At 35.0% G+C, this 17,657-nt stretch overlaps 1 protein-coding gene across 1 annotated transcript in view; it reads right to left on the bottom strand.

Annotated features, from left to right (window-relative positions):
• Positions 1 to 13,609, bottom strand: part of Cntnap2 (contactin associated protein 2) — a 2,247,664-nt gene extending 2,234,055 nt beyond the window's left edge. The window contains 1 exon segment of the mRNA NM_001427648.1: positions 12,814 to 13,609. Within this exon segment, the coding sequence (NP_001414577.1) occupies positions 12,814 to 12,910 (97 nt within the window). The 5' untranslated portion in view covers positions 12,911 to 13,609.
• Positions 13,610 to 17,657: the final 4,048 nt, after the last annotated feature.

The raw sequence follows: 17,657 nt of genomic DNA, 5'->3' as shown, positions 1-17,657 counted from the left end.
TGTTCTGAGGAGGCTACATCCATAAAGTCCAAACAACTTGACCTTTTCAATCTGAGCTGAACAAAGAAACAACAAAGATATGCTAAAATGGACAAGTTGGGGACAAGCTCAGGAGGCCTCATCCCTACATAAAGGGACAACTAATGAAAGTCAAAAATAGATGTCTTCCCCAGAAAAGAGGACAATAACTAGTTTTCTGATATAAAGAGGCCTGAATATTTTTCTTTTTAACTTGAATTTTAAGGATCAAATTTAAGTCCTCATGCTTAGAAGTCAATGACTTTTAGTTCTCTGTAGACCCTTTGTAAATATTTGTTATTAAATGGCAGTCTCAAGAATAATTCCAGGAAGCTGACACTTCAGTCAGTTCTAAGATTTGAGTTTCTAGCAGTCATCCCTTTTGTCCTTTGAATTCAATATGTAGAGACAAACACAGTATGAGATATCCTGTAAATACTATAATTATAAACATACAAATGAACAGAGAACAAGTCCAAAGACTTTTAAGAAAGCAGTACTGATGTCAATTTAATGGACAAAATCATGTCATTTTTTGTTTGCAAGATTCAGAAATCATTCTGTGAAAGTAGGTATATAAGTCTAATTTTGCCCACTCTGTTCTACAGTTTTGCTACCATAATGGCATATGTTTAAATGCCAGGGACATATATTTGAACCAATCATGTAATTTTTGTAAAACTGTTTCAGTTCATTGCATACATTAGTTTGTAACATTAAATCTGTTATTGTGACATGAAAGCCACTAAAATTGTAGTTATAAAGAATAGATAATAAATGAAATTCCACAAGGTGTTGTCTTTCACATTTAGCAATCAATGGAAGTGTCGTTTAAAGTTCCTGTCCTGACACTATTCTATGGAGAACAATCCTGTGCAATATGTTTCTTTCCTTTTGGCTTTTCAATTGTTATGGTCATTCTTGTTTTAACATGGGACTTTTCCACCATGACACCTATGTACATATACATTTTGTTGAAACTGATAAAATGTTGCAATTATTGTACTCATGATTACAATGTTTGTTGGTATGAAAAAATGAAGAAATTTATAATCGTTGGTACAATTTAACCATATGCAATTAGAGACACAAATTCAACATGGCAATCACCTCTTTAGACTAAAATTTACAGATTTGTGAGTTTAACAAAACCTGTATAGAAAGAAGTGTAGGGCTCATTTGGTGAATATAAGTAAGTGTACATTCTAATGTTTTATCTTAAGAAATATGCTAATTCTTGGAATCATATTATATTGATACATAATTATCACTAAGAAGTAAACACTCTGGGGTTGGGGATTTAGCTCAGTGGTAGAGCGCTTGCCTAGCAAGCACAAGGCCCTGGGTTTGGTCCTCAGCTCCAGAAAAAGAAAAAGAAGTAAACACTCTAAATACTAATCTTATATATAAGTATCATTGATATTTTATAAAGTTGACTATTAGGTCAACAATAATTATTTTAAACCATAGAATCCTAAGTATAAGTACTGCTTGATATTTCAGGATTATAAATTTTCTCAGTATAGGATAGCAATTCATGTAGGTAAGAAGTAGATTAAATTAAAAACGGTAAGTTTTAAAGCTTTTCAGATCTTTCTACATTGAGAATTCTAATCGAGAGATAACAGATGGATTTCATCTGGTGAATCCAATGAAATCAGTATAGTGTCCAGTATTGTAAGAATTGACCATTGAGAATTAGTTCAGTTGATGTAATATCTTCCTTATACTCAGACCAAGAGGAAATGGAGGTATACTCCACACAAAGTATGAATTTTGAGAAAATTAAATCCCATAAGTTTGCAGTGAGCATAGCTGAAAGAATGATTATAAAAAACATAGACAGATTAACAGAGTTACAAAGGATCAGGGGTGGATAATATGTATAAAGTTTGAAAGGTGAGCCAAGCATTATATTGCATGAATTTATTCAAGTACCCAATAATCAGAGGTAGCCAAACCCTCTTGATTTAAGGTCAGCCTGATCAGTCAAGGCTACATAATGAGACCCTCTCTCGAATCCCTCAAAAACTACAAATATAAAAATAAGTTAAGAAAGGCACACACAGACATACACACAGCGTCTCCACCTGATTTTTAAGTATTATTCTATAGTTACTACAGTTACTGTTCTATAGTGTAGTAATACTATAGTTATGATTATATATCATAATTTTAAAATATAAATAAAACAGTAAAATGTCATTACTTTGACAGTAATAACCCACCTACTAGAATTTTATACAAAATACATATGCTTGCGAGTTATGTCTAAAGCTTTTGCATCACTTATTAACTCTTGAAGGTACTTTATATGCACAATTTTTTGCCCACTCTCATATTTAACTTGCATAAAGATTGAAGTATTTCATTGAAACAATGCTTTGTATAAGAATTTAAGCAACTATATGGACTAAGGCTAGCACAAAAGAGGCCCTGAACATACTTATTCGATCAAATGGTTGGGGAATTATCAGTCTTCCATACCACAGTTTGATATTTCACTTAAAATAATAGATACATATTCATCTGTTCCCAAGACAATAGCCATGTATGTATAATATTTTGTACTTCTTGTATTATATTTGGAAGTAACTTCTTAGTGTTGCTTAAAGAGTAACTATTATCACTATATTCATTAACAGTCCATATTTATTAAAAATCATTTGGGAGAGTATATTTTGCCCACATTCAAACCTAAGTGTCATGGGGATTCCAATCTAGTCCACAATTGTGAGGTATGTAATGGGAGTAACTTGACCTTCTACTAGCATGAGAGAAACAGTAAAATGTGTTTCTACAAAATTACAGAGGCTGGGAAATTATAAGATCATATGATTTACAACAAAATGCTAGACTGCTGATAATAGAAGGACATTAGTACAGATAGATTATAGTGTAAAAATGTTGAACTACAATGAGATGACATGAAGTGACAGGGAAGAATAGAGTAATAAATCAATACAATAGGATTTGCATGAAAAGGTGAAATTTCTTTTTACAGTTTCATTAGACTGTAAGTTAGTAAATTATGCAAAATATTGTGGAGATTCTTCAAAAAAATTAAAGAGTATAATATCTTATGGTGCAGCAATTGGTCTCCCAGCTATATATCCCAAACAAACAAAAGTCCATGTTAAGCAGACATATACTTTCAAGTTTTTGTAACAATTTGTAACACTATTCATAATATTTACATAATAAAAACAATGTAAATTACCATTGGAAGTTGATATATAAAAATAATGAGTGCATATGCACAAAGGAATAACATGTTGCAATAAAACGAAGGGAATGGTATCATTTGTAACAGTATTGATGGAACTGGAGCATCTTATGTTAACTGACATAATACAGGTATCAAACAAGTATTACATGGGAAATCAAGAGTTAATCACAAAGATTTTGAGAGTAAAATGCTGACTTCTATGGTAGAAAGAACTAAATGGAAATGTAAAGTGAGGTTGTAGGACATAATTGAGTTTGGTTATACAGTAGGATAACTCCACATAGCAATAATGTAACTGGAGACCAATTCTGGTTTCAGGTATTTCAGGTAATTATTCATATTTATTTATATCATCACAATTTGTTTGAGTCAGATCTATTAATGGAATATAAGCATTATAGAGCATACAAGTATCCAAACTAATAATTAAAATAATAAATTTGTGTTGTTATATATCATAAGAACACATTTAAAGCAAAGATATTAAGGAAGGAACTTATTTAAACAGTTATTTTTATTTGACTGTCACTGATAAACCTGAAGCAAGATTAGAAGCTAGAAGCTTGTGGAAATCTGCAGAGTTATGACTTCAGGGAAATGCTAAAATGTGACTGTATCATCACGTTAGAAATCAGGGTCAGGAAACAAATATATATGCTCAAAAACAGAATACAAATGTTCTTCCTTCCAGTGTTACAAATGTCTCAAAAGATGGTTTACACACTAAGTAATATGAAATTAAATTAAAAGACAGCTTATAAACTTAGAAAATGTCAATAATACTTAAAATTTGGGATATAATTTGTAAACTCAGCTTTTAGGACATATTGAGATTTGATTTTAATCAGATTTTAGACGTGCCTGACAAAGTAGTTTAATATTCTGCATAATTATAAATAAATGTTTGCCTAACAGTAATGATAACACAAAGAAGATTAAAGATAAAATTGTAAAGGTCCTGAGAAGTAAAGCAAATCATACTTAATTCTCTTATAATAATAGATCTGATACTGTGGTTAGTGTCACATAGTTTATGTATTGTCAGCTAATATAAATTGAAATGATCACAGAATAAAACAACGTGACTAGAAAATCAAATCCTGGAAATATTGAGGCAGTAGGACTTTCCCCATTATATTTAAGGAAGCTGTCAATGAAAAATTCAAAGGCCACATTTATATGAACTGAAATTCAAAATTACTTAGTGAATTTGAGCAATATTTACTCTTAGCTAGCTGCACTATGGAGATTTCAAAAGCTTAGGAACGGCTCATGCTACCAGCTTAGACAATGCACTTAGTCCATTATGGGCCTCAGTTTTCTTAGCTGCACATAGTAATATTTCTGTAAGGACTGGGGTACAAATACATTGTATCTTGTTGTATCTTTCCTGAACTTAGCATCTAACAATATTTACTAATACTTGGAATTGTTATTAAAGGCATTCATTTGATTCAGAATATGTTTTTCTGTCTCTCTGTGTCTCTGTGTCTCTGTCTCTCTCTGTCTCTGTATATGTGTGTGTGTGTGCGCACACACGCGCGCACGTGTGTGTGTGTGTGTGTGTGTGTGTGAGAGAGAGAGAGAGAGAGAATATAGATCTCAATCACACAATTACTCAAGAAAAGAAGCATAAATATATATGTATCAACCAACCCAGTCTTTAGAATCAACTCCACACAAGAAAAATTGTAAGCCAATAGAATGTAAGCCACATCATAATATGATATGGTTTGTTACTTTCTCTCAGTGAAAGCAATAACCATAGCTAGGATAAGCATAATCATTTGTATCTTTAACATAATACTGTAGTGAGTACATGGTTGTGATGCAAGGAAGGAAATGGATGGGGTGAAATGATGTCATATTTTAATTTCAAAACCCAAAAGTAAAACTAAAATTTATATTTTCTCTCTTTTCTTCTTTCTTTCCTTCTTTCCTTCTGTCTTTCTCTCTTCTTTCCTTCTTTCCTTCCAACCTTTCTTTCTGTTTTGACACAGGGTCTCACTCTATTCTCCGGCTATCCTGAAATTCACTATATAGACCAGGCTAGCCTTGAACTCAAAAATTCCAAATGCCTCTCTCTCCCATGTGCTGTAATTAAAGGTGTATGCTAGCACACCGGGCTAAACATTGTATTCCTCTTTAAGGTAAGATCCAAAAGTGAAAAATGAGATTGGTCTCTATTTGCCTAAAGTACTAATTTTTTTGAGTAATTTATGAGAACTAGGGAAGTCTTTGAGACTTTATAAAATATTATTCTTGAAGATTTCATTATTACTGTCATGAAACACTCCCACATATAAGGAATAATAAAATGTTGTCTTTGTATGAGAAAGTACAGTGTTTATCCAATTGCTTATGTGATAAGCACTATTTTGATAACTAATAAAAGTTGCTTGGAAACCTACCAGTTGCTGATATTAGGAGTAGAATGCAACCTTTCTTATGGGGACATGATTGGCTATTTCCTACACCATGCTGGGGAGGAGACGTTAGCTATATATTGCCTCAAGTATTTGTGGCTAGGGGAACTCAAGTAGAAAAAAATAATTCCTGAATTAAAGTTCCTTGTTCATTTTAAAATAATTTTTCTTTTATTATTCTCAAAACCAGATATTCCAAATACTAATAACCTAATTCCCTTATTTAGTTATCTGAATATAATCTTCTTGAGATGTTATTTTATGTTTCTGGATATATTTACTTTGAATTAAAAATATATCAAATATATTTAATGAAATTGTAAAGTCCTGCTTAATGTTTAAGATGAGTTTAGGCAATGTAAAGCACAAGAGGCCATTGTCTGCTTGGTGACCTGCAAACTTGAAACAAACAATGCCCCTAAATGAAGGTAACATTTGGCAACATGCCATTGGCTAAACTAGTCTTCCATTTCTGAATACTCTTCAATGTCTGAAAAATAGGCAAAAAGATGTTTAACAGTAGATGTTATATATTTTTGCAAACCTAATAATTCAATTGAATCATTTTTGCAAACCTAATAATTCAATTGAATAGTAGCTACCTAGGAAAAAGAATTAGCAGTGTCTTTGTATTTAATCAGCCTACATTTTGCATGAGTTCAAAATCACTAAGCCCATATGAGTTACAAAAGGCACCTTAAGTGTTCAGATGATAAAAATTCAGATGCAGTGCTTTATCTGTTAATTCGTGATGCTTCTCTACGTCAAAGGCTGTTTCGTTCAGACTGTGCACATGTACATTTGTCTGTGCATAGCTTTCAAATAATAGTGTTACGGAAAGGCAAAGATGATGTGGTCGTGGTGGTAAGTGGGAAATTGTGGCTCACAGAAAACTTTTTCTTTCACATATTATTCCAACATGACATTATGACATGGAGGTGAGTAAATCCTTGTCGAATTTCATTAAAGTTTATATAACTCAATTCTAACTTAGCTGCACCACACATTACAGCCCAGGCTTAGCAAATCTGACAGTGCGTATGTAGGTCACACCTCTATTGCCTGTTATTTCCTGAGATTCACATCGCAGCCCACCATCTCAGTGCAAATAACAAAAGGAATGGATATACCAGAAAGGACAGAACCCTGAACAAGCAAAACATTGTTTATGTTTACAGATGTTTTCCTACTTAAACATTCCAACGGTTAATTTTTTACTGTCCTAATTGTTCACACATTAAAAATATAATCACTATTTGTATTTATGAGGGCATTTCACACAAACTCAAATCAGAAGGAAACTGTGGACTGTAGCTCTCAGGAGCCCTTCTATATTTCTTCCACACTTTTACAGTGTACCAAAAATATGTTATCTTCAGCAAGCCAACTCAGGACCAATGACTACATCTTTATTTCCATATTTCCTACTATCAGGGGAGGTTTAAAAGTCCGGAGTGTTCTATATAAAAAAAGTTCAGATACTTCAGGCTGTTAGTAAGATTCGTCTGCCACCTAAATAGACTAAGTCAGAGTTTAAAGAGTTCCGTAAACGAAATTTTCAATGGAGGCAATAATCAACATTGATTTCAAAGTGTGGCTATGGTGTTTGTCACAGGATATATGGGTGGGAGTAACAGGGTCTTCACAGTTGCATGGAAAGGAGAAGGGGCATAAACGCGAACATGAAGTAACGGGTCGGTAAAGTTGTGGACTTTGCCTGTGACATAAATAACATAAGTTCAAAGTGAACCTACAGGGACCATTCCTCTACCAGGCTGTGTGGTAAATGGTAACATTATTCACTCTGGATAGGAACGTGCCTTTCCCCGAAAAAAATATCATTAATAGGATCATGCAGAAGGAAAGCATGAATGGGACATTCAGGAAGTCACATAAAAACTGAAATTCTCCTGCCATGTATGAGAAAAACAAACACTACTCAGTCCTTGATTCCAAAGCCTGCTGAAATTTTCTCATACTGATTTTCTTCAACTATAAACAATAACTATGAAAATTTGTCACTATTTTGCACAGTAATCAAAATTCCCTTCCCTGTTTGAATTCTTGATCAGAAAAGCATTTGGATGGAGCTCAAATATTAACTTCTATATAGTTATGGATGGAACAGAGACAAGAAGGTTACATGTGAGGCAATTGGGTTCATTAATCTTCATCCGAACACTCAACAGACTCTCCAGCTATTGGAAGAACAAATCAGCATGATTTTCCTCACACTACCACTCTTATGGCAGAGGTGAACACTTCTTGTGTACCTCCCTACTGAACAGGGCTTCTCTGTGGACAGCCTGGCATGAACGAGGGAAGAAGCTTTACATATCTGCCTGACACGCACCTAACCGGAAAGCAATGAGGAAATCATTGGCATAGAGTCTGAGTGCTTCAAGTATAGTTTCTATTCCCTCCGATAAAACTATTATGAGCAAGAAACAGGTTATATTTCCGAATTCTAATGTCCAGACTGTGTAGATTTCAGGAGATGATAAAATCCATAATCTCAACGTTTACTGTGTTAGAAGTAATCTTATTATTTAACTTAAACTATTAAGTCATAAATGTCATCTCAGGAATATTCATGTACATGTAAAAAAGCAAAAATAAAAATGTAACTTCTGAACAACCGCATACACATATATCATAAATTTCTGATGCTTGCTTTTTAAAAACACATCTCTATGGAGATGCTGGTAGCATTCATTGTAAGTTAATGATATCGACAAAAATATAAAATTTACCTCACACACAACTGTTTTTACTAGTTCACAAGATCGTGTCCTCTCTTATTTACTTTAGAAATAATATAAAATAAAGCATGTTTAAATCCAAGCCAACATGGGGAAAATATGTATAGATGCTGCATTTCTTCATTTGTTAATATTAATCACTATACGGACAACACACATCTGTTCGTCCTTTATTACTTTAAATTATAATGTAATTACCTTGTTTCTCCATTCTCTTTCCTCTCTTCAAATCCCCCTTTTACACTATAACTCTCCTTTAAATTCATGGCATCTTTTTAAATAACTGCTATTATATATATATATATGTATATATATATGTACTATATATATACAGATGGTGGATGGATAGATAGATAGATAGATAGATAGATAGATAGATAAAGTTAATGTAACTGAGTTGGTCCATTAATGTTACACATATGTATGTTTTCAGGGATGAAGTACTTGGCACTAGACAACTGATTGTTGTACTCTTTCCTGGAAGGGACTATCTCTTCTGCATCCAGCTATCTTCAGTTGTCTATAGTTGCTAGTGTAAGGTTGCGACCTTGCAGGCTTTTCCCCATCCACTTTGTCATGTCCCTTGGTGTTGTTTAAATTTATTCTTACAGTTTTATAGCACTTTTGTGTCTGGGTGGCTTGGTGTGCACATTTACAGTCATTCACATGTAGGCCTCTGTATATGGAAGCCAGTCTTTATTGTTTGCTATTGCTATTGACTCTGTGTAGCTCACTGAACTTGGAGCTCAGTGATTGGCTACATTGTGTGTCTAGTAGTGCCTGGAAATCTACCTGTTTTCATTACACCAGCAGTGGGCTAATAGATGTGCACTATGAAATCTGTATTTATGTCGGTCCTGGACATTACAACTCAGATCATCTTGCTTGCACAAGAAGTAGTTTGGCAACTCAACAATTTCTCTAGCCTATATTTAAGATTTTTAATAAGATTAAGGACTAGAGTTTGCTTAAGAATTTTAAGCAGGGAATGTAGGTATATTATATACTGTGTTTGTAACAAATAAATATATCATTTTTAAATGAAAATTAATTAGATATCATAGGCCTTTTATCTTTCAATCAGTATAAAATTTATCAGAAAGGCTTATTCATTCACTTTTAAAGATGTAAAGTAATTTTTGCTAATAGAATTTATCAATCCAAACAAATGAAATAGAAATAAAACAGAAGAATTACCATACATTGAGTTTAGGTGTTAATGCCTATAAAGAAAGATATGTATTTAACTCTAATCAATTAACAGTTTTTTTCCTACTGATTTGCATTACCTAAAAATAATATAACCCTTCCTCCTATGAGTCCTGTTTCTCAAAAGCATGTTTTCAGTTAATTTTTTTTTTTGGCTAACAAAATCATTCTGTTTGAACTAGAAACATTATAATGACATTTGATTTCATATTATTTTGGCTGATTATATTTGAAAATACCACTTAGAGGAAAAATATATGACTTCAGTAAAAAGTGATCTATAAACTATTCTCATATTTTTATGACAGCCACTTGAAACTATACAGAAAAAGGCCTAGCTATGACCTTAATGGTAAAATAAAATTTTTAAATGTTGTTACAAAGATTAAATATGTATACATTTACATTTCTATTGATATCTATTTGATTTCATATGTTATGTTTCTATATTATATGATATATATTTAAACCACATATAAGCATGTATATACTTCATCTAACAGTATATTTATGAGATTATTTAAATACAAGAAAAACTCATTTTGCAATGTGAGTCAGGTAAATCATATGAGAATGACTCCATGAGAATCATAAAAATTAGCTTTTATTGGTAAAACTTACATAAGCAAAAATTCTGTAATATTTAAGGATCAAACTTACTAAGTCCTAGTTTAAGCCCCTTATCATTTAGGGCAGCTCTGTAAGTCTTAAAAGCATGGTCTAATCAATTTACCCCCTAGTGGTGAAGTGTTCCGAGTTTCTCATAGGAGCCTTCACAAGAAAGGAAGCATATACTTCTCAGACCACGATTGCATCATTCTTATTATCACAGATAAATAGATCATATTTCATTCAATCAAAAAGATATGTTTCTTTTAATTTAAGTTGAAATGCATGAAACACAGGATGTAGAACCTATATGAACATGCCCAGATCAGCAAAAAGAAAAACTCATTAAGCCAGGGTATGCTGGAAATGTATAATAGAAAACTCAAACTATTAATCATCTATACGAGAATGCCTCTCTATACTACAAAGTTATTCTGAAGCAGGATGTTTGAGCATAGCCATCGTATTTTCCAAACACAGACTACATGGACTCTTCCTTTTAGAGTTTTCTACTACTTTCTGTGTCATGATGACCCCTCCTGGTTGAGATGTTCATTAACTTAGATTCATGGAGTTACAATTTTTCTGCTTTAAGCATTTCTACGTATTAAAAACATAAGTATCATGCAGTGTTTCAAAATACAACACAAAATGCATATTTTTCATTATGTGCAAAAATAAATTTGAGAATTCCATATCATCGGTAAATTTAGGTATCACTCTTTACCATCCTCACTCTGATGTTTTAGGCAACTTTTGTTTGTGTTTCAGAGTTCGTATTCATATATAATAAAACCTTATCTTAACCTAATATATTTTAATTATTTAGGTTTTGAAATAACAATTAAATGAACCCTAAAGCTCAAACACGAGAATTTTAAACATATTGACTTTGGTGTTGTTCTTCACTGAATTCTAAGCAGCAAAAGCTAAGCTCATATTTCTGAAATAACTTTTGAATCTTTGAACTATACCAATGCAATAAGGGCAAATATAAAATTCTGGATGCATAGTGAATGATTCAGATCGACCCGTTTCTACTCAGACACACAGAAAGATGAGATACAGAATTCTGGAAGCTACTGGGAAATAAGGACTCTAACAGGAAAGTACAACGTATTTTAACTTTTAGTAAGTCTGTACAAAACGTGGAAGCCAATTCCATTCCACTGTACAAGCATATTTTAAAGTGAAAATTAAAATTCCATCAACATAACTTACTAAAGGTAGCTTTACAATTTCCATTTAAGTCTATAAAATCAACACAGATAAAATAGCACATATTTTTAGATTTGTGTATATTTTGAGATAAATAAAAGTTTCAAGTTCACAAAAACTTAGTTATGTTCTTTTTTGCCACCTCTTTCTTTAAACAACGCAGAAGAATCTCATGACGTATACTTGGGAATATGTCCAAATACTACTAATCATAGCACTGGTGATGATTGTCAATCAAAACATAAAAGAAAACTATTTCATGGCTGCTCTGAATATTTTATACGGTGTAATAATTATATTAATATGGAAATACAGACAAAGGTGAACATTAATGCAGCCACAGAATCTATAAAGAGGTATGGGGTGCAAATCATGTGTGAAGCATCTAGAAACTTCTGAACTTATGTATCCTAAGTGGAGAATATTTCCCCTTGAACTCCATTCTCCTTCAACAATGGACTCACCCAATCTCACAAACAAGGCTATGCTTAGGAAAACTGTGCAAAGTGTTACAGAATCAGTCCAGCGTTTAACTCTTTCTCAGACAAAGCCAACTATACCTTTCCCCTCTTCATACACAGTATAAATTTCTAAAGCAATGCATAAAATTGGCCAGATCTTCCATTTCTTCCACCCCCCTCCTTAAAAGCACAAATTTTTGAGCAGTTACATCATTTTCTTAAAAACTTTCAGACCATCTCTTATGCCATTGCACTGGCTGTCCCAAGTCCTAGCCTGCATGAGTCATGCTCATTACTCCAAACCACAAAGGAATTAGTGCAGTGTCAGTCTCGATATTAGCCTCACTTTAAAAATACATACAATTAAGGAAGGGTTAAATGAGCATTAACTTTTTAGGAGGGCCAAAGAGATTAGTAAACGCATAGGTGCCCAAACTGCTTGAAATATGTTCCTCTTTCTTCCTCAGACCAACACAAGTAAAAGCCATCAATAAAAATCAAAAACTTATGCTAGTTTTCTGTCCTAAGTAATATGTAATCATCTCCATACTGCACTGATAAGTATCAAGAAACGGCTACTCTCATCACTCTAACCAAGCAGTTGCGGAGCAATCTTCAAGACTAGAAACAACTTTCCAGAAGCATCCAGCACTATGAAAATCTCCACTGAACAAGGAGCTTCCTCGGTTTGGAGTTTCTCTGCGGCAGTGGCTACAAACAGGAAGTATCCTACACACACACACACACACACACACACACACACACACACATGAGGGACAAGAATTGAGAATGCACCTCAGAGTTGATACCCGGGCGCCCTTACATCAATGCGGCACTGAAGTGACTCCAGTAAGGAGCCAGGAAAGCAGAGAGCTACTTACGGAAGGAGGAGGGAGCTGTCCAGGCTCTGCAGATGAAGCTGCTGAGAATCCAGAGCGAGAGCGCTGCCCTGCAGCCTGCTCTCAGAGAAATCACCATCCTTAGCCTCCGGGCCAGTGGTACTCCAAAAGCTCGCTGCAGAGATGCAGTCTGCCTCTCTGTGAGGTTCTTGAAGTGAACCGGTCTGTCCTCAGATGCGAGAGGAAGCCAAGCTCCTCCTGCTTTGCTTCCTCTCCCCTCACCCTCTCTAGGTTCCAGTTCTGGGCTGGCAGCAGCAAGGGAGGCGCAGCCTGGCTTTCCCCTCTCTGTGGGTCTGGTCTCTTGCTCTGAGAGCCAGTGAAATGCCAGGGGAAGAAATTCAAACCGAGAAGGAATAGGAGGGGTGAGAGAGAGGAGGGGACTGACACCTACCCCGCCCTCTCTTCTGGAAAAAAAAATCAAAGGACGCGTGGGGGAAATCTGGAGAGAACTCAGACCGTAGGAAAGAACCGAGAGCGATGGGTCCGGTGATGCTGCGGTTGCCACTGCGGGCGAGCGCTTGGGTGGCCACTGGGCAGCGCGACTCAGAGGGTTTTCCAGTAGGCTGTTAGCTCCCAGGCTGAGATCAAGGATGTATGGAGCTGAGGCAAGCCCCCGTACACGTTCGGCCTCAGCGTGGCGCGGCACTAAGAAGCATCGCTGGAGAGAGAGCTCAGCAGCTACCACCGCAGCCGGGAGCTGGAGACTGCTGCCTCCAGCAGCGCCTGCAGACCCGGGCGAGCCTGGCGAAGGGAAGCTTCCCCGCTTCTTCCCTTCTTGTTCCCCTCCCCTCCCCTCCCCGGCCCCTCCTCCTCCTCCTCCTCCTCCTCCTCCTCCTCCTCCTCCTCCTCCTCCTCCTCCTCCTCCTCCTCCTCCTCCTTTTCTTTTCCTACTGCACTCCTCTTGCTGTAACAACCTTTCTGCCCTGCCTTCGTTTGCTTTGGAAGCAAAGGAGAGAAGGAAGCTAGTGGCTCAGGTCCATTAACTGGAGTCGGGGCCAAGGCTGAAGAGATGCACCTCAGTCTAAGCGGGAGGCGCTGCTGTCCGCGGTGCTGAAGTTGATTTGCTGTGTAATCTAAGAACCCTGCTCCAGACCTGGCTAGTCCCTGACCCAGCAGTAGGAGGGAAAAACCTCTTGCTGGGATGCTTTCTCTTTGGCTTCTTTCCTCCCCTTCAGATAGAGATGGTACAGGCTCCCGGAGCTTAGAACTCCCAAGAACCACAATCAGGAGTCCGAAAGGCAGGTCTTCCGAGTGATCCTAACACCAAATGACAGGTCTAAACATCCTGGCTGGCTGTAGCAGAGAAAGATAGGATTGTTCAGAGGTACCTAATTCAGGTGTTTTAAATGTAATTAATTCACATTTCCATATATATATATATATATATATATATATATATATATATATATATGGATGCAGACATACATATATACACATTCACCAAACACATGATGCTGAGAAAACCACACACCACAAACACAAACAACCCTAAAAGGAAAGGTAGAGTAAATATGTTGTCAAATGATAATTACTTCGGTGTGCTTAAGTGTTGAAAGTATTAATAACTAAGAAGGTCTATAGAAATGCTGCTTTCTCTAATCATTTAGATGATTTTACTAATAATTCTCAACCTTACCCCTCAGCTCCTATCTAGCCACATTCTGCACTGATTTGTTTTCCTAGCATCCAGTCCAAGAAAGTACTTGTATTATTTCCTCCCCAAAGAATCAATCCTTTCACAGCCTTTACTGACACAATTAAGAATTATAGATCTCTAAATACCTAATGATGTTTAGGGAGGTTTGAGGAGGAGTAACGCTGTCTTTCAGAGTTATGCAATAAACATACATTTGCCTTTTGTGATAAATAAATTTTTGTGATGATTTCCCCACTCTGTGAATAGAATGTGAATTTTAATGTTATGCTTATATCTTAGAGAAGTCTACTGTAAACAGAGCTATGTGTTCACTACATAATCAGTATGGTGTTAAAGGGCCTGAGTCAGCATTAATTTATCTCTCCCCCCACCCCTTATTTGATTTTAAGTTCTAGTAAGAACTACAGATTGAGTAAAGTCTGTAAAAATAAAAAAACATAGTTGACCAATGATGGAGTAGAACAATGTTATGCCACACATTTTAAGTCACTCTTCTCATCATAAAATAGGGATTTGTGCAAATTAGAAAATGTCTTTTTTCTATTTGAATTCCTCAACTCCGATATGTCAGTGAACACATTCCAGAATTCTATATACAACTCTCATCAACCAATTCCAAGAGTTTAAAGGGACAGAACATTAGAAATACATTGTCAAAGAGCACAATTTTTTACAAGAGTCAATTGTTTAAGTATGACTTTCAAGTTTAACGATTGTATTAGGTGCCACCAAGGTGGTTCTAAAGTACTTTAGGTAAATTTTTTTTTGAAAAAGGGAGCAATTGAGAGTATTATGTTTTTAGTGCTTCAATGTATCTCTTTCCAGATGTACAATAAGCAGATTTGTACCTAATATACATGTTATAATCGTGAGCAAAACAGCCTTACTAGATATTATCTACTTAATTGTTTCCTAATATAAAATAATTTTCTCTAAAATTATTCTAATCAGTTTATCATCATTTCTTTGAATGACCCAAATCAAACAAACATAAAATAACATATTCTAGTGTTTTTAAGAGGCACAGACCAAACTGTGTCGTTTTCGTGCTTTCTAACATGGGCTGATTTTATGTGTGACCAAAGAAGTTACTAAATGAATTGAGTGACGTCATGAACAACATTACACAGCTATGTTTGCTTCTCAATCTTGATTCCTAATATTAGAAGACATGCAAAATATCAAAAACAATAATACTTCAATAGTGATTTCATGGGTGCTAATGCTTTATTCTTATTTTTCACACTATTTTATTATTGAAATCATTGTAAAGTAAATTCATGTCTGTTAGTAAGAAGGTTGAAAACTCTTATTTATTTGTCTTGTTAAGATACTGATAATATAATTGAAGGGCAGTAGATAGCTTTGCTGATGTCAATTATATATGATAACCATGTTTCAGTGACTGGAGTCTGGTCAGTGATTGTGTTTGAAAATGATTGAATATATTTGGCAAAGAACTTAAATGTCACATTAGCTGGATACAAAGTACATCAAATCTTGAGGGTTGTAAAACTCCGGGCAATGGCACACAGAGAGAATATATGGACATGGTTGAAAAAGAAGCAAGGCGAATTGCAATATTTTTGAGAAAAAAGATTAGTTCCTTTCAATCATTATGAACAAGTACTTGACAGAAACAACCTGACAGAAGAAAAATGCATTCGAGCCCAGGTTTCTAAGATGTCAGTTCGACATGATGAAGAACATCTGGTAGAAAGTTATGAATATATCTGTTAGTATGAGTGAAATCAAGAAGTTTGTTTGTCTTAGTCAGATACTGATAATGAAATTGAAACGTTGTCAATAGGCCTACTGATGTCTATTATGTAAGAAAGTATTTTGAATCCCACTAAAGTTATAGCTAAGTGGTAAAAGAGCTAAAATAATTGGACTCTAATACTATCTTTAAGCAAAAACATTTGTTGAATGGGGCACTGTACATCAGTCACCTGTCATAGAAAAATAAGCCTTGGAATATCCATAAAATACAATTTTATTTTAGAATACAGACTACCCAATTCTGTCAAGAGCATAGGCCCTAGCACCAGTACAGCCTTTCACAACTGTCTTTAGCTCCATTTTGATGACTTCTAAGGCCCCCTTTGGCCTCCAGAAGCATCTCATGTATGTGTTGCAGGTAAATATTTGGTTGTGGTACCCATTTAGAAAGGGAATACTGTCACTCATACACTACACCCTATGGAAACCTTTCCAAAAGTTTTGTTGAAGATAATAGAATATATCTAAAAGACTGAGATTCCTAATCTAGTGAGAAAGAACTAAAAGTTACACTAAAACATGGTGTATATAACATTTGTCTGGAATCTGGACTTAGCAAATCTTTCAGGCCTTGGGTGTTATATAATGTTTAGTATCATAATCAAACATTAATAGTTAGGAAGACTGACAGGGGAAAAGTACACGCTTAATATTGCTAAAATACTACTTTATTTTTGTGTTCATAAAATTGTGGAATGTCTAGTGTTATTTGGAGAAAATCTAGAAAATGATTTGCTTAGAGAAATTCACACATATTTTCTCAAATTAATGATCAATCTGATGTTTAACACAAATTAAGACATTGTAGTCAGAAAAGGATATTTAGTGCATGTAGAAGAATATACTTGCAATTAATAATCAGTCATAGGAGCTTGTTAGAGAAGCGGGTATGAAAGCAATATTAAACGTAAACTTATTACAATTAATTTTAAAATTGAAATAAAATCACAGTACTTTACCTTTTCATTTTCTCCCTCCAAACTTCCCATGGCACCTCTCTTCTATCCCATTATGCTTGACTGCCTGGTCCCTCTAAAACTGATGTCTTCTGATTCTTTGTTTTACACACACACACACACACACACACACACACACACACACACACACACAAATACCTCTGCCAAGTCTACTTTTGTTGTTTATGTATATATAATCTCCAGGCTGATCATTTTGTATTGGGTGAACAATGAAGGGGATGAATGAATCTTTGGGAAAGGCTAATTCTTCCTATCTGGATGTCATTAGTTACCTGCAGCTCTTTGCCTAGGGGTAAGACCCCCTTGAGATTTTCCCCATTTGGTATTAGCATTTCTATTGATATTGTCAGTATCCAAGTCTTGTTTAGGCAGACATTTCTAGGGGACATAGAGTCAGAGCAAACTTTCTG

Source organism: Rattus norvegicus, chromosome 4 (genome assembly GCF_021556685.1).
Source record: "Rattus norvegicus strain SHRSP/BbbUtx chromosome 4, alternate assembly SHRSP_T2T, whole genome shotgun sequence".
NCBI classification, from domain to species: Eukaryota; Metazoa; Chordata; class Mammalia; order Rodentia; family Muridae; genus Rattus; species Rattus norvegicus.
The sequence above is the reverse complement of the archived record's forward strand: the minus strand, read 5'-3'. Positions and strand labels throughout refer to the sequence as shown.